This window comes from Coffea arabica, chromosome 11e (genome assembly GCF_036785885.1).
Source record: "Coffea arabica cultivar ET-39 chromosome 11e, Coffea Arabica ET-39 HiFi, whole genome shotgun sequence".
In the NCBI taxonomy this organism is placed as follows: Eukaryota; Viridiplantae; Streptophyta; class Magnoliopsida; order Gentianales; family Rubiaceae; genus Coffea; species Coffea arabica.
Window position 1 is genome coordinate 47308818 of NC_092331.1, and position 17777 is coordinate 47326594.

The window sequence follows — 17777 nt, forward strand, 5'->3', positions numbered from 1 at the left end:
TTACAAGTGGGTAGAGTATAGTCATAACTCCATAGCTAACCAGAGGAGAAAAAGAATACAGCTAGAATACAAGGGGATCCTAAAAGACAATTATAAAAATACAAACGAATAATCAATAATGCATCTCAAAAAAACAACAAAAGACTAAAATAAATGTATTCTAATTGCTTTGAATTTCAAAGCATCCCTCACAAATTAAAAAATTTTCTTCTGCCAAAAGGCTTCAGCTCCGTGTATTCATCAAATAAAATCTTCCTTGTTTGCTATGAGAGACTGCATAGTGGCTTCAGTGACTAAGAGCATTAGTACTTTCACATCTTTTGTCAATAAAAAAAACTTTCATTTAATAGAAACTATTCGCATAAAAGTTTGACAACCTCAACCATTCAGCCGTGTACAAACCAAACTACCAATGCAGGCGAAGGATATAGAAAACAAAAAACAATGATCATCCATATGACGCAGGTAATAATTTACTTAATCACCAACAAATCTGACTGAGAAATCCAAATTACCGTGCAAGCATTAGAAAGGGAAGAACACACACCAAGACCTATTTATACACAAAGACAGAGAATCAACGCCTAAAGCCCCACTACCTTTAATAATATTTTGTCTAGGAATATCATCCGGAATTAGACTTCTTATAGCATATCACAAAATAAAAGAGGCGTGCAGGGGAATTTTTTATTGGGGGCGGGAAAGGGGAGAGGAAAAAGAGGAACAAGCTGGGGCAACAGGAATGCGGTAGTTTCAAGTTGAAAATACACAGTTCAATGACATTCTAGTAATTGTAAACATGTTAATAGTATCATCAAATAAACTATATGTAGTTTTCTGGAGTGAAATTTCTAAAGGAGAATTTGAACTCCAATTAGATTTTAGCAATATGTATTGAAACAAAAGGAAAATAAAAAACAAAATTTTACCAAAACCAGCAAAAGAATCCAGTTTGATTCAAAAAGTCCAGCCTCTAGTCCAAACTCAAATCCGAAAGATTCCATTCATATCTAAGAAACATAATATTAAGGACACGATCTTTTATCTAAATTACAGCAGATAGGACACAACAAATAAATATTAAAATTCCACCACGTACTCAAAACAATAGTAAGCATACATCCACGAAAGTCGCAAAAAATTTACTGCCTTTCCAATATAGGGAATAAATCCAATAACATAAACTTGTAGGCAACCTAGAAGGCAAGAGCTAATTATCATTAAATCACAAGAATTGAGAACTTTATCTTCTTGAAATATTAAAATCTATTTCACCTGGAAGAAGAAACTTAATAGGAGTACTGAGCAGACAAAATCTTCATCATTTGCACTTGCAAAACCAGAAAAATACATTTTTAACAAAAATAAATTCATAAAAGAATAGAAAAGAAGAAAATTTGAAAAATAGAAACCCAAGGCTAAGAAATATGTGCATGTCACCATTTAATTTGAGAGCAAGAAGAAGAAACACCAACATCATAACAATCCCTAAATGTTCCGGAACACTTGACTCACATTTCATGTTCAGTCAACCTCTCTTGGTCCTAGCAGTATGCAACAAAATTAGCGAAGGCTACAACAACACATTAAGGATCTTACCAGGAGTGAACAAGGGACAACTTAATTCAAATTTTAGGTTGTCTATGATGTGGTGATTGACATGACGATATGCCCCTTGTATCCAATGCTCTTTGCAATTAGGAACACCTAAGAAAGTGCTTAAAATGTTAAATTTGCACCTAAAAAAAAAGGACTTGGGAAAGTGCAACACTCACAAGTGTGTCCGCAGGGAAATTATCTTGTGTAAGATGAAACAATAAGACACATGGCGCCTATTTAGCACAAAAGTTTATTAAATCCATCGACAAACACCAGTCCACATAATTATTTCTTGAAAGGTTTGGATTACGAGCTATATTATAAACCAAGTACTTTTATACCATTATGGTCCATTTTTCTCCACAAATTCGAGTTCTATGGACCTTACGGGTGAATACACAACTTCACAAGCACATCTTTGTTCAAAATCCATTAGTTCTAAGAAGAAGAGACATTATCACTTGTAGAGCAGCATGAACCGCATCATTAGTATATGCCTTCTTCTTACCTTTATAGCTTATAATAGTTGATAAAGTATATAACTTTTAGCTATCCACTTGAAAAACAGAGGGACTTGCTTAGGGAAACAAAAAACATATATAACAAAATTAAAGAAAAATACATGGCTGACAGCTAAAATCTAATTAAATTAGACAAAGGAGAGAGAGATCAAAAGACCCCAAATATCCCAATATGCACACAATAAAATGCAGTATAGCCCCAATCTTCTAGACTCGTGGGAAAGTATCATAACTCCTAAAATAAGATTTCGACATCTTTTTTGTTATTTTGGCTTCAAAAAATTCTGTAAAAAAATTTCACCATTTTAACAGATGAAGAAACTGTAAAGATCAACAAACAATTAAATTGCAAAATGAACTAACTGTAATTTCTCGTGACCCCTCTCTCTTTCTGGACCCAGCACAATCACAAAAAACAACCGGTAAAATCAAAATAACCATCAAGTGATAATTGGAGACTAAAACTATAAGGAAAAAAAATAAAGAATCACAGCCAAGAAAAATATACACAATAATAGAAAACAAAACCTTAGAAGTCACCTGATTACCATGCACAAGTTTGATTTAGTCAAAGTGAGTGCGTCAGTGAAAGCTCAACTGCAAAGGAAAACAAAAAATTTTAGAGAAAGAAAAATCAACCAATAAGTTTGCTGATATTCTCTTGAGAGCTTTAGCTCATAGAGAGGGCATTTAGAAAAAAAAAAAAAAAGGAATAGATTTGCAGGTGCCTGAAAAAAAGAGAAAAAAAAAAGAGTAGCAAATGTTGGGTGTTCGAGTGTTGTTTATCTGTTCTAAAATGATTCTTTAGAGAGGACAAAACTAATTACATAGTAAGAGAAAAGAACACAAAAGTTCAAGAAAATAACATGCCTTCAATCGAATTTCTAATATCTGGGCATAGCGAATTTTGATGCAGACCATCTATATTAAAATTGGGGGTGTAAAGAAGATGTCTTTGGGACGAGTATTAGAGCAGATGGGTTCGAGGAATCATGCGCGGAAAGGGGAAAGAAAGGATTTTTAATATGGTTGAGTAATCTGAAGAAAAAATTATAATTGATTAACTTGAAGTAAAATAAATGTTTGCCTCCCATTCACTGTTATCACCTTGATCAATGGAGAGTAATGGAGCTGGAGAGCCACGAAGAGGAAGATCTGGACAGCAGCGAATCAAGGAAAGGGAAGAAGTAAAAATGAGAGAGAAGGAAAGGAGAAAGAAACCGAGAAGAAGGATTAGATAGGAAGGCGCAGAAGAGATTTTCGGGCAGCAGTTTCAGAAACCCTATCTATTGAATGCGGAGGTGAGATTTCAATTTTGTCCTCAATTCAATTCATCATCTCAATCAGTTGAGGACTACCATCAATCAGTCAAGTCAATGGAAGAGTGCCACGTCAGCAATTGAAAATCAATTGAAACTTCTTGCATTCCCACGTAGACTTATGTTTGGATAGTGTATTATTTGAAATATTATTTGAAATAATTACTGTAGCACTTTTTGTGATGTGATGTATGTGAGATAAAAAGGTGATTGGGAATATAAAAAGGTAGGTTGGAAAATGTGTTTGTGATGCAAGCAAAATATTATTTGAAATAATGGAGGTATCCAAAGGCCTCCTCCGAGCTTAATAAATATACTGGAAGATTCCCTCAAACTTAATAAAGCTTCTAAACCAAAGGATACTACAAAATAAATCAGATCTTGAATCATACCATACACACATGAACTTCTAACTCAGTCGAAATAGAATAATATGGCAAATAATCATGCACAGGTACCTGCATCTCGCGCATCGCGAGGAAAGCTTTTACTCGGATAAAAAATACTCCCTCCGTCCCGTTTTGTTAGTTTTGGCTTTTTTTTCACACAGATTAAGAAAAGTGTAATTAATTTGGTTGGAAACATAAATTTAGATTAATAATTTCCTAAAATACCCTTATGCTAATCACGAAGAGTGCCAATTAATATCAGTTACAGCTAATGGGTTAGTATTGGAAAAGCTCAATGTATTCAATGTAGTGGGTTAGTATTTAATAACAATGTATTAATAACAAGATATTTAATAAGGGTATTTTAGATAATTTGAAATATTACTACATTTCTTAATGGGAAAGTGGACTACAATTTGGGACAGACGAAAAAGGAAAACAAGACTATCAAAGTGGGACGGAGGGAGTATGAAACAAAGTTGAAGAAAGATAATCCAACAAAAAAGGAAAGGACCTCCTCCTAATCCAAATCCCGGTAGAACATTCACGTTTTTTGGTGAAGGGTCACGCATTTTTGTGAAGTACGTATTTTTTTGGTTCCCCCGTTCGTGGAAAGTTAATGAAACAAGAGCCAAAAGCAAACTCAGCTACATCCTCGTCCACGTGGATATACCCAACAACGCGCGTGGAAGACACTCACTACACCGTCCTCTAGAATCCTCAACTCTAAACCACGCGTCCACGCGCCACGCCATAATTTATAAAACTCCAAAATTCTTTACTTTATATCGTCTCCTTGCTCTCGCCGGCCGTTACCGCAAATCAACCCCCGCCCTCCAAAAAAAATTAAAAAAAAAAAAATAAATAGAAAAATTCCCCAAAATAAGAGGAAAAAATAAGAAGAGAAAATATACAGGAGAAGATCAGCGATTCTTTTATTTCTTTGATTAATCGTTTATTTGATTTTGATAGTATTTTGGATTCTCCGGCGATGGTGCGAACGATGGAGATGGTGGGGCCACCAGTGGTGACAGTGGCGCACAGCCTTACAGATGCGATGAGTTGGTGGGACCAAATTAACGAATCGCCTACTTGGCAAGACCGTACTTTCCATGTTCTTGCTGCTCTTTACGGAATCGTGGCCGTCGTTGCTCTTGTAATTTTGCCTCTTCCTTTTTCGTTTTTGGTTAATTAATCCTACAATTTGTATTGGATTTAGCGAGAAATTGAGATTTGATTGTTAATCTCAGTCGGATTCTTGTTAGTTTTTTGGTATATATTCTCTCAGCTTTTGGGGATTTGTGAACGAGGGTTTTTTTTTTTTATTGATTAATTTTCTGTTTCATTCGATTCGCTGTCTATTCTTGTGTGTTAAGATTGTGGATTTTTTTAATGTATTTCTGCTGAAGAATTTGAATGTGATTGAGATGCGTGAGTTGGTATTGGCTAATTTACAACGTGGATTTGAGAAAATTTCTGTTGGGTTTATGATAATTTATATTGCTTTGGGATTTATGGTATGTATAATGTAGACTTGAGGTTGTTGTTTCTGAATTAGAAATTTTTTTATGCGGGTCATCATTTTGCATTCAAACTACTTAAAAGAGGACATAATGCACTTTGTTTTGGTGCCGGTAACGTAAATGCATTGTTTTTATTACCCGGAAATAGTGTGATTTGCAATTTATGTGTACATTTGACTATTGGTGGATTCTTAGATGATATTGTGATCTTGGTCATTGTAGGTGCAATTGGTTCGTATTCAACTGAGAGTACCTGAGTATGGTTGGACCACTCAGAAAGTCTTCCACTTCCTCAATTTCTTCGTCAATGGGGGTTCGTCATTTGTACCATTCTCTATCGTTCCCTGAATAAGTAGCATGTGCATTTCGCATGAATGGTTTGATATCCTTGTTATGGTAAAACAATGCACAATTGTTTATTCTTTTTGGCTCTCTCTTTTCTGTTATGAAAATGTTCCTCTCTGTGGCATTATCGTCATGCAATATCTGTGTTTGTTTGCAATTCCGTTTTACCAATTTCTCTAGTTGCTTTGTGTATTGAATTTGTATTTTCCACTGTTCAGTTCGATGCTTGGTTTTTGTTTTTCGTCGGGACGTTCAAAGTTTGCACCCAGAGGTTAGAATCCAACATGGGAATCTTATCTTGTCTGCCTACCTTTGTTGAGTTGTTTCTTACTCCTATGTCCTGTTCATCTCATGAACTCGTGTTTGCCAGATTGTACAACATATTTTGCTTGATATGCCAAGTCTTCTGTTCTTTACAACCTATGCACTTCTAGTACTGTTCTGGGCTGAAATATACTACCAGGTTAGTGATTTTCGTTTCCGTGGAATTATGAATTTCTTTTTCTGTTGAATTTCTTCTTTTAATTTGAGCAGTATGTGGTTAAGACTGTCTGATGATGAGCTTCTGGCATGGAATTTCGGTAGGCGCGTGCTGTATCTACTGATGGTTTGAGACCTAGTTTCTTCACCATAAATGGGGTGGTGTATGTTGTTCAGGTGAAAATTTATATCCCTTTTTATGTTTATCAAAGCTGAAGATTTTAGCTAGCATATTGGTATGTGAGGATATGTTCTGTTTCATCACTATATTGCTTGTAGTTCATCATCTAACGTCCACTTTTGGTTTATTGCTTATTTTCTCCCACCTTGATAATTATTTTTATAACCTTGAGGTGTCCGGGAATTCATATTTTGCAGAAATTAAATTCTGTTGATTTACTTTATACGACTGACAAAATTATGAGCAAAATCTGAACTTGATAAGAACTACCTGATTCTGTTGACTTACTAATGTCCTACTCGTCACTGGTATGTTCGTAGGCTGCTCTGCTTGTGAAAAATATGCATTACTGAAATCTACCTGAGCAGTCCTTTGTGGTGTCTTTTCATGCCTATGTGCTATTCTATTACATATTTGGGTCTTCTATTTTGACTTTAAGAAAACATGATCTTAAACATGTTTTCCACCTAATTACACATTCCAAGTCCTGTGTACTAACATTCTGAACTTCTGATCATGGAAGGCAGAATGCATCATTAAGTTTGATGTGGGTTCTATATATGAATTTTTCTCTGGATAAGAGGTTGATAGTTATTTTGGTTTTCAATTTTCAGTTTGTAGGAGAATTCATATTGTAGTAGTGGAGATTCAGTAACTTGGTATTCTTGAACTTATTAATGAAGTGTATATGTTTATCTTGAAATTTTTGTGTACGATGCTTTGTCCAAGGGTGTGGTAAAATTGAAGCAGACAACAGGTGATTGATTCCCAATAGTGTATAGAGTCTAACATAAGAATCAAGTTATAAAAGGTAGAATATGGTTATCAACTATAAAATTTGCATCTATTGCTGGCTAAGGACAAGGTGTTCCACACTAATTCTGAGCTTGTTAGTTATAGCATTCCACTGTATTTTCCTCAAAAAATGTTATTGGCTAGTATGTCTCAGATTATTTCACTGACTATTTTTTCAAATTCTTGCAGATCATCTTGTGGCTTATCATATGGTGGAAGCCTGTCCGAGTTCTGATCATCTTGTCTAAGATGTTCTTTGCAGGTTTTTGTAATTTATCTTTAAGTTGAAATGGGAGCTTCTGTGTTATCAAAACTAACTTCTTCAATATGGTAATTTGTGTTTTGCTAGGCGTATCTTTGTTTGCCGCTCTGGGGTTTCTTGTGTATGGCGGAAGGTATATAATTGTCTGTTTTGGTGATTGATTCCTATCCCATATCTGTGAGTGTTTGTCCAAAGTGAATGCATGCAACTCAGCTAGCATTCACGTATAAATTGTCTGTTTTGGTGACTGATCCTTATCCATATCTGCAAGTGTTTGTCTAAAGTGAGAGGATGCAACTCAGCTAGCATTCATGTTGAGCTAGCATCTGCTTGAGTTTCATGTTTGTACAAGTGTTAGGTATTCACATTGACAAGTGTTTGTTCATTTTGCAAAGTAAAATAAGTTGTCTTAGTTGCTTCCCCCAGAAAAAACATCTTTTTGTTGTTGTTATTATTATTATCATTATCATTATCTTACCCAGAGAAGTATGATAAACAACTTCATTCTGGTGTCTCAATATATCAAGAAGCCCAAAGGCCTTACTTTCAACATTTCAAGTGTGAATTCAACTGTGTGTTTTGTCTATTGTGGAACATTATTATTATTATTATTTTTTGGTGTGGAACATTATTGTTATTGTTTCATATCTGGACTTTTGCTATTATATAATTGGCTTTTGCATATGTTTTTATTTTTCCCCCTTAGATTAGGCTCCGTGTCTTATGCCATGGTTTTAGCTATTTGGAATCTGATACTTGTTTTGTCATGGTGTCAGTTGTGACTCTGAATATGTCATTGTGTAGCCTAGGAGACAGTTTAGATCTACCACTTATAAGTCTTGTAGTCAATGACGTGAGGATGTTCATCTTGGACTGCTTTTCCATGAGCAAATTATGACTAAAATTGTGGAAGAGTTTGATCCCTTACACATCAGCTCATACCAGATTTCTGGGTGGAAAATTTTGTTGTGGAAGGTGAGAATCATGCGGGTTGTTGGACAGGTCATTGTGCAGGGATGGATACTTGATTTAGATGGCTGAACACAATATAAAGTTAAGAATAATTGATGGAAAATAATCTTTATTGGGGAAGTGTGAATAAAATGGGCATTTAACTTGGTTCCAAGTTCTATAAGATGAAACTGGCATTCCATGGAGGAATCTCAGGATTATCCTTGGATAAAGATTTGAGCTCAGGTGTTAAGGTAATTTTGTTGGTACAGCAACAAAGTCATTCAATGTGTTGTGACATGCTTGCAAATGCCAAAGAGATAAAGAACCTTAAAGCAAGTAGAAGTGGCACATAAGTGGTGCATCCAATTGTTAATGATAAGAAGAGGCAACTACTTCAAAAGCTTCATGCAATTTATATCATGCAATTTATATATGGGTGAAAGGTGGTTCTTAATTGGTGACAAGAGGGGCTGCCGGGGAGTGGGAGTGAAAGGAGAGAGAGATGTGTTTTCAAAAGGACTGTTTCAGTAGATACCTCTGAAAGGCTTAGTTTGCAATTCAGTTTATCAAATTGCGGAGTGTAGGTAATGTGGCATCCAAAGTTACTAGCTGATTAATCCTTTTGGCAGTGATTAATTTAATGCTGCTCTTCTCTTACCTAGATTGAGCATAGAGGTTGCATGTCATGATCATAAGGGTTGAAATTGTCTGTATTAAGCTTTAACAGGATCTCCATCTGATATTATTTTCACTGGCACACTCTTCCCTCTTCATTATGTGAATGATAGCAGGTCAATTTTGGTAGTTGACTGTTTGTCTGCTTTTTCTTGGTTCCTGATACATAATGATTAACATCTTGGAGGAGCGCTAATTTTTGGACGAATCTCGACTTTTTTTTTAATTGATATCTCCCTACTTTTCTCTTAAGCTTTCTTGTCATCCATATCCTTGCTTTCGACTTTTCGATAATCAGTGCTCTCATTCATTATTGAAGTATCAGTTGAACCTTTATTCTTGATTTCAGCTTTAAAAACTCTTTTGGCTGCTCTTCAGAGTGATTCCAACCATAGAGCCAGATAACACCAAACAATGTCATCTTTTAATTGTCTAAACCCTACCCAATTGATATTTTGTCTTTAAATATCAGCCTTGAACAGTTGGACTGAATCGCTAATATATCTGCAGACATTGGCTTCTGGAGCTTTATCCTTCATCACTTTCCCCCTCTTTCCATTCTCTACCTTTTTTTTTTTCTAAATTTTTACAAGTATTGTGTCCGACATGCTGTGTTTTTTCCCTGTACTCGGATGAAGATTTTGTAATGCATGTTTTGGTTGAAATAGGTATCTGATACTTTCCAAATTGTAGAAATGGAGGGGTCAGCTGCAATTTTTGATAAAAGTTTGTTAAAACTGATATTTTAGATTGGTGGATTTTCAGATTTTCTTACTGATACATAGGTGGGATGGGATTGTCTCTGATTTTCTTTCTGATATTTTAGATTGATGGTTTTTCTTTGATAACTGTTGGAGAGAATTAATTTTATGCAAAGGTGGGATGGGGTTGTCTCTGATTGTAGGCCCTAGTATTTTGTATTTCAGAATGCATTGATTATTCACGTGAGATTCCATTTTATTTTATTTGTATTGGACCTTTCATTTGCATTGAACCCTGAACTTTCTTCTTCATGCAGGCTCTTTTTAATGTTGCAGCGGTTCCCTGTTGAATCAAAGGGCAGGCGTAAAAAGTTACAGGAGGTAGGTCATCAGGAAATTTGTTTGTTCTGGTACTTCCTATGTTTTGGTTACTAAATGCTACATTTAATCTCATTCATTCAGGTTGGCTATGTAACCACTATATGCTTTTCCTGTTTCCTCATCAGATGTATCATGGTAAGTCCACTCTATAACTTACAATTCTAAACAGCTAAGATGAGTCATGGTTTCATGAACTCCTATGACATGATTTTGGATTGTGTAATGTGGTGAACAAATTCTTAGTACTTAAAGGAATAAGCTCCCTGAATAATTTCTTAGTCCCAGGATCATTTTATTCTGGTATTAGTCCTATGATATTTTTCACTGTTGAACCACTTACAGTTTTTTAATTGTTTTGTTCAATTACTGAAGCAGTCTAATTGGTGCAATCCTGGTGTTGGTCTATGTTTCTATATTCATATAACATCTCCTATTGCCTTGTTGGGTACTACAGATGTGTTTTGATGCATTTGATGAGGCTGCAGATCTTGATGTTTTGGATCATCCAATTCTGAACTTCATTTATTACCTCGTAAGTCTCCGTCCATAGCTGGAGTGATTGATGTTTTGCACTTGTGTTTGTGTCTGTATTTTGAACTCCTGTGTGTTGTCAAGTAAATGCCAGTAGCATTTCTCCTGCTTAAGCTTTTTAACTTATTCAGAACTTGTATTTTTCTAAATTTGCTTGTTGGTTGTGAAAGTAAATGGTTGCTTTTATCACGTCTTACCAATTTGGCACCTGATTTTTAAATTAGGCATATCGCTAAATGCTATGCAGTTCTTATCTGAATTTATACGATTATATGGAATTTGATAATTTTCATATCTAAAAATGTTTGAATTCTATGAATAACAAATACTGGAAAAGTAATTGGAGTTCAGTTTGTGATTTTCTTTGTTGTGGCTTAACTAAGTTTTTCTGGTGATTAAATCTTGTCACTATTAGTTTTAAGAAAATATAGATGTTTCTTGGTCTTGAACTATATGCCTTTGAGAATAATCCTATAAATATAAAAATACAATGATTGATAATGTTCCTTTCTTGAGAATATTAGGAGATTGCTCTCAATTATTGTTATTGCATAATATTGAATAATGCCTTTAATATTGGGCATGAAATATTGTTGCTAATAATTCCTACAAATATAAAAATTTAGTGTTAATTGATTAGATTGCTTTCTTATAGCTAGCTTGTTTGGATGGAAAGATTTGAACAGAAAAGATAAGAAAGGAGGAAAAGTTGACTTGTTAGATGTTCGGGAGATTTTCATGAGATAGAAAAGAAAGGAACGGAACGGAAGGATAAAACCTGTGCCTACAGTTTAAAAAATTTTTCCGACCAAATTCAGTGCAGAAAATGAAAGAAACTCGTTGAAAGCCTACTAATACTCTTTAAATACCCAGCTATTGCATGAATTTGTATTGACTTATGTGCCCAAAATCATTCCATTTCTTTTCAAAACTCCCAAACAACATTAGATTCACTTCTATTCTCTTTTCTTTTCTTTTCTCTCATAATTTTAGGTTTCTCATCCTTACCTTTCTGTTCTAAGCTCACAAACTAGTCATTAAGAATATTTGAGACGATTCTGTGTTATAGTGCTGAATAGTCTTGAACAATGTTTTTCATAACGGGCAAAAGATTTTTGCTATAGGTGTATTTTGGTGTTCTTTTGGTATTTTATCTGCTTGTTTTTTGTTTGTAATTCTAGAAATTTTTTTTTTTGGCAATGACTATTATTCTTTTTTGTTTTTGCTATACAGTTAGTGGAAATAGTGCCTTCTTCGCTTGTTCTTTTCATTTTGAGGAAGTTACCCCCAAAACGTGGGATTACACAGTATCATCCTATCCGCTAACGGAAGAGACCTGATAAACAGTTGAAACAAATGGATGAAATCCGGTAGTGCAGTTGACTCGTGGTACTTTCTGGCTCAAAGATGTGAAAGCAAAAGGGTTGCAAAATGATCATGTGTATGAAGTTTGGGATGGTTAGTAATTCTGAAATACTGGCCTCTCTTCTTACTTAGCAGATTGTAGATCTGTTTTGAACTGGTAGCTACTGGGGCAAGTTATATATGTTGTGATTTGGCAGTGCAATCATCTTGCTGTTGTGCCTATGGACGTGATCACTACTTACTGTTTTTTTTTTTTTTTCTTTCATTATTTTGGTGCAGCTTTATGAATGATAATTGTAAACAGCACTTATATTATTGCTAGAAATGATTTGGCTCGATATCAATTTTTCAAAAAATGAACCTCTGTGCATCGTTATGGTTTGCTTTTCAGGCTGCACTTTGCCCGGCTCCTATACTTCAGAAATTGTTAATTTGTTTTCAGTCCCCTCAAGTGAATGTATAGTTATTATGCAAAGCAAAACAAAAGGAAAGCAGCGATTAACTAAATCAAGAAAAAAGGGGCGAAAAACACAAAGCAGCGATTAACCAGTCAAGAAAAAAAAGGGAAGAAAAATAAAGTTCTTCCCAGATGATACTTCTCATCCGGTTGTGTGATTAACACAAGAAAGCAGCTCATACATGAGATTTGATGAATATTATCAGAAAAAAAGCGTTTCAAAATAAAAGGTCGAAAGAAATGTGTACCTGTTTACTCTGCGGCGGAGCTTTGTCCGGTTGAGATGCCGTTCAAAGAAAAATACATTATAGGCTCTGTGGTACAGAAGTTTTGCTCTTTGGTGGAATGGATGGTTGGTAGCTCTTTGGCTTGGTGAAGGCATATTTGAGCTATGATGAGTCGGCTGTTTTGGTGCTGGAGAAGTTGAATTGTTGGTGTCTAACGGCCATTCTTCATTGAGCTGGTCTTGTTTTCTTAACTACTAGTAATTAAAAAAACTACTAGTAATTTCATAAGTTTGAAAAAGTGGGAGTTTTGAACATTTAAGTCATCAGATAAGAAGAGGTTTGAACAAATGCAAATGTGCAATCCAATTGACCGTGATTGCAAATGTGACTGCTGTATCAGTTAATTAGGAGATTTTCTCCAAATATTGATTGCATCCATCTATAACACTATGCTGGACTAATTTTGTTGGCCAAACACCGAGTCCACAGAAAATTATGAGATTTTCAGTCTATATGCTTAAGGTCTGTTTGATAATATAAAAAAGTGCTGAATCTGAATTTTTTCAAACATTCAGATGTTTTGAGTGTTTAATAAATGAAAATTCATTTGCTGAACTTGTTAAGTAGTGCTGAACTTGTGTGTATTTTTTTTCAGCACACGAATCCTAGCTGAATGCTTAATTCTGATAAGAATCAATAGAATTACTTCAACTACCTTATTTTATCTACCAAATCTACCCTTGTTTATTAATTATGTTCAAAATTCTTATATAATTAAACAACCTAATATTCTCTATCTAATAATTTTCTATTTCTCTTTTCTCCCTTTTGAATTACTTTCACTCCTTCTCCATACTCCTTATATAATATAATTCATCTTTTATATTAATTTGATTTAAAAATAAATATTATCATTTTCATACCTAACATTTTTAGCTAATTAAAACATAGGTTCTATTTCTTTTTTGGATGAAAAGATATGAGGGCAAAATTGTCAAATTTAACTTATTAAGCATTCAGTTATAAATGTTTATCAAACAGTATAAATAGGTTTAGCATTAAAATTCAGACATTCATATATTTCTTTTCAGTGCTTAAAATTCAGTAAATTAATTGTTTCATTATTCAGATTCAGTATTATCAAACAGAATCTTAGTCAGAAATCAAGAATGAAGAATTATCTTCCATGTTAAAAAGATGAGTTTTTTTTTTTTTTTTGGTTATCACTGTAGGCATTCGGGTCTACACTCAACTAATCCCACAGCAGCAGCGGCTAGGTAGAGTGGGCCGGACCAATACCCAGGATGGTAACAACTGGAACTCGAACAAGAGACTTTGAAGTAAGATTCTGAGTGAAAATCAGTCAAGCCACTCCTAGCGCAGGCCCTTGTTCAAAAGACAAGTGATCGTTGCGATTGATGATGGCTCAAGTGCGGCTTATTTCAAATTAAAATCTTCCAAAGCTGAGTCCATTGGAAGAGTTTTAAGCATACAAACCATCATTTAGATCAACATTAGGTGATCTACAATAAGTTTAGGCAAATGATATTGACACTCACAAAAAAGTCTCGAACACTGGTCATTTCTCTGTTTAGTGCAAAATGACGATATTGTTCATCAATTAATTTTCTTTGTTCTTTTACCATCGCAATTGTTCTTAGGCTTTCCAAAAAAAAGCTTTTCATTAGAAAGCTTTTCATTTTTCCCCCTGAACTTCGGATGCAATTCCTTTGTCATTCTCTTCACTACCAAAGCCAGTGATCTTCATGCCCTAATAATTTTTATACAGATAAAATAAATATATATATGTGCTCATAAATAATCTGATAATAACTTTTTCGTAAACAAATCAAGTAAAAAATCACAATTCACCACTCTTATGATGACAACAAGTACAAGTCCAACGCTATTAGTATGGGTTCATCCACTAGTGAGTTTCCTAATACGAAATTATTCTACTTTGATAATTTGTAACATATTAGTGAGATTTTTGCACCATGTTATGTTATTAAATACATACTTTATATCTATCTACTTGCTATTACTAGCCGATGTTATTGTCATGTTATATTAGTAGAATTAAAACGAATTTATTTTGTTTTGTGCCCCTACTATAAAAATATGCTGGCTCTGCCACTAATTCAAATGGTTGAAACTTCTTTGAAAGTGCTAATATAAAATGCTTGGGTTTTACGATCAACCATCCATATAAGCTATAGGGCAACACTTTTTATACTGTTTTGTCGTTCCCTAATTTAAGTCTATAGGGCAACACTTTTTGTACTGTTTTGTCCTTCCCTAATTTAAGTCCATGTTGTTGAAGCAGATTCTGAGTCTACATTCATCAAAGGTCAAATCTAAAAAATAATAAGAAAACTTAGAATATTTTTCAACAAAATTAAAAGATTAACCAAGGTACTCAACACTCAAATTGAACACAACTTGACAGTAGCTCGTTTGAGTTTAGTTTGCCAACTACTAAAACTAAACACGATCAACATTCTATGTGTCGTAATTCTAGTTTTGCTTGATTAGCATAAAATCTGAAATTTACATGTAAAGTTCATGCTCGACTCAATAAAAATTTGTCTAAATTCGATTTGGTACATAAAAAAGCCACACTTGAACATCATTTTAAATTTGTTAAACTAAGCAAACAAGCCTGAAGACTTGGTGTTTTTTCCTTCTAATTTTTCCAAGTAAATATCATAAAAAAGTACCTCCTATAATATTGTAAAGAAAATCAAAGGCTTTTGACATGTAACAGGCAGCAATAAAACTTATACATAATGAACAAAAGTAAGAAAACTAACATGCTACATTATCAATTGACTTATACACAACACAATGAACAAATGTTTGAACTTGTTAACTGATTGATTGTTCCACTAAAAGCGATGGGTATGCAAATTAACAACAGTTCATCTAAAAATGCCAATACTTGTGAGCATACGTTTTGATGTAGTACGAGTAATTGTTTTTCCTTCTTGCCAATAATAAAGCAAAATTCAGTTAAACATATCCGTATAGATTTTACTGATAATGATATTCTTCTTTGATTTACTTATACTTCAATAGAATATTTGACACTGATTAACTCAAAGCGGCAGATCTGCATGATTGATCATTTCCAAGTAACTAGACAACTGGCTACCCACCCAAATCACACAATATGCATAATTAATGGGTTCTGCACCCGAATGTATCATTTATATTTAAGGGAAGAAACTACCTAACAAAATTTGACTTAAAGCAATTTTATTGTCATTTGTTCTTGCTTAAAGGACATTGATCATTCGTTTTCAATGCAATCTCCTTTTTTTTTTTTTTAACTTAGAGATATCTCAACCTTTCCACTAGACTAATCCTCTAAGACTATGTACAGCTTGATCTCCATGTTTTTTAGATTTGCCTTTTTTGACGCAAGAACTCACAGTTACAGCAACAAGAGCTACCTGTTTTTGTCAATACGATGCCAAAGTAGACATAGCACACAGAGCTGCCTTTTATTCTATCAACACAATGCCAAATTTTTTTAGGGTTGATATAGAATGTTTAAGTGAGACAAAAGTATGGAAGAAAAATCATTTCCACCCAAGTAGGCATATTTGTAGAAGTGTGAGGCCTTATATTGCCAGTGGCGGATCCAAGTGGGCACATTGGGGCGCAGGCTCCACTGCCCCGCTTAAATTCTATAGTACTTATAAAATTTTGATATAATTTCAAATGTGTTTTTGAAGCTTTCTTATGAAGGATATGAAAGAATTATAAATTTGTAGAAGTGTGAGGTGACGCCGCATACGGCACGTGGTAGAATGCATGTGGAGGCTATGTTTAAACATAATCACACTTCCAAACACGTTCTCTTTCTTGTCCAGTAGAATACATGAGGACTATGACATACAAGATTCAAATATTTTTAATTAATGGTTATTTGATAATTCACATTTTTTTAAAGTTATAAAATCTTTTGATGAGAAATCAATGATAAAATCAAGACGTTTAACAAAAATTAAATTTAATATTAGGCAGTAAAATTGATTTTGCCAATAGCTCCTTGGGTGATTCAATATGAATATGCTGACCACTTCAAATGAAACAGCTTTCCCATCTCATTTGTACATTTACAACATTATGTTGTATATGTCAAAAAATCATTAGTACTCGAAATCTTTGTTTATTTTTTATTTCTAAAGCAAATAGGTATTCAAGAACCATCATTGAATATTTGAAGTCTTTCATGTCAATGAAGATCTCACTACGAAGTATACATGCGTGGTGGTCTAACTTCAAAATACAAGCATTCGTGTAGAAGATTAATGGTATAGATAACGTAGATAGTACATAATTTCAAGTCAAAAAAATTAGACATCAATATCAAACTTAATCGTTAAATTATTACTATAATGCACGTATATAAAGGTTGTCTAATTTAAGCATATGTACTTGAATCATCATAGTCTCCTAAAAATTTAATAAAGATGATATTGCAAATTTGTTGAGAATACTTAAAACTAATCTTGTTTCGCTATAATACTATTAAACCATCTAAACAGCATTACGATGAAAAGCCTTTAATTCTTAGGTATTGGATCTTCCCTGATATACCTTTTTTCCCCATTTTACGTCAAGACACAATTAGATATTTGACATACGAACAATTTGGTTATGCATGGTCTAGAATTTTATTCCTTTTAACTTGAATAAACACTTAAAATATTTTATTTCTCAGTGAAGTCTTATTACAGAATGTTGCTAAATCTTGTCCCCCTTTTTTGGTTCAGTAAATTCTTATTTTGTGTGGTTTTGATTTTTTTTACTTATTCAACATTCTCTTGGGGGAGGCATGGATTAGGTGGCACAGAAGAAAGGAACTAAAAAAAAAAACACATTCCCCTTGTTCGTTCCATGAAGTTGTTCAACATCTTAGAGTACTCGTATATGCAACCTCATTTCTGTCAAACATGTAAATCTTATAGCTCGTATTTTTTTTTTCCTATGTTCCTGCTATATGAGAAATATACAAATTATCAAGCCCATAAATGAAGTTTAAAAATATTAGTGCAATGACA

At 33.9% G+C, this 17777-nt stretch overlaps 1 protein-coding gene and 1 long non-coding RNA gene across 2 annotated transcripts; one reads left to right on the forward strand and one right to left on the reverse strand.

Annotated features, from left to right (window-relative positions):
• LOC140021644 (uncharacterized) lies at positions 1–3496 on the reverse strand. Its single transcript, XR_011825548.1, has 2 exons — positions 3228–3496; positions 1–2717 (listed from the first exon to the last, which is right to left on the reverse strand). It is a non-coding gene; the product is annotated as an uncharacterized lncRNA (long non-coding RNA).
• A 1099-nt stretch (positions 3497–4595) lies between these two features.
• LOC113719184 (tobamovirus multiplication protein 3) lies at positions 4596–12359 on the forward strand. The gene is made up of 11 exons (XM_027244308.2): positions 4596–4984; positions 5574–5664; positions 5915–5967; positions 6067–6159; positions 6282–6353; positions 7342–7414; positions 7502–7547; positions 10062–10125; positions 10207–10260; positions 10580–10657; positions 11890–12359. Exons 1-11 carry the CDS (start codon positions 4820–4822, stop codon positions 11980–11982), a joined length of 882 nt encoding a protein of 293 aa, XP_027100109.1. The 5' UTR covers positions 4596–4819; the 3' UTR covers positions 11983–12359.
• Positions 12360–17777: the final 5418 nt, after the last annotated feature.

What these genes read in the sequence shown, in the direction of transcription:
- LOC113719184 (XM_027244308.2), top strand. Translation starts at nt 4,820, where the DNA reads ATGGTGCGAACGATGGAGATGGTGGGGCCACCAGTGGTGACAGTGGCG. An exon ending in TCGTGGCCGTCGTTGCTCTT is followed by an intron (nt 4,985 to 5,573) that starts GTAATTTTGCCT and finishes TGGTCATTGTAG; the next exon opens with GTGCAATTGGTTCGTATTCA. An exon ending in GGGCTGAAATATACTACCAG is followed by an intron (nt 6,160 to 6,281) that starts GTTAGTGATTTT and finishes GAATTTCGGTAG; the next exon opens with GCGCGTGCTGTATCTACTGA.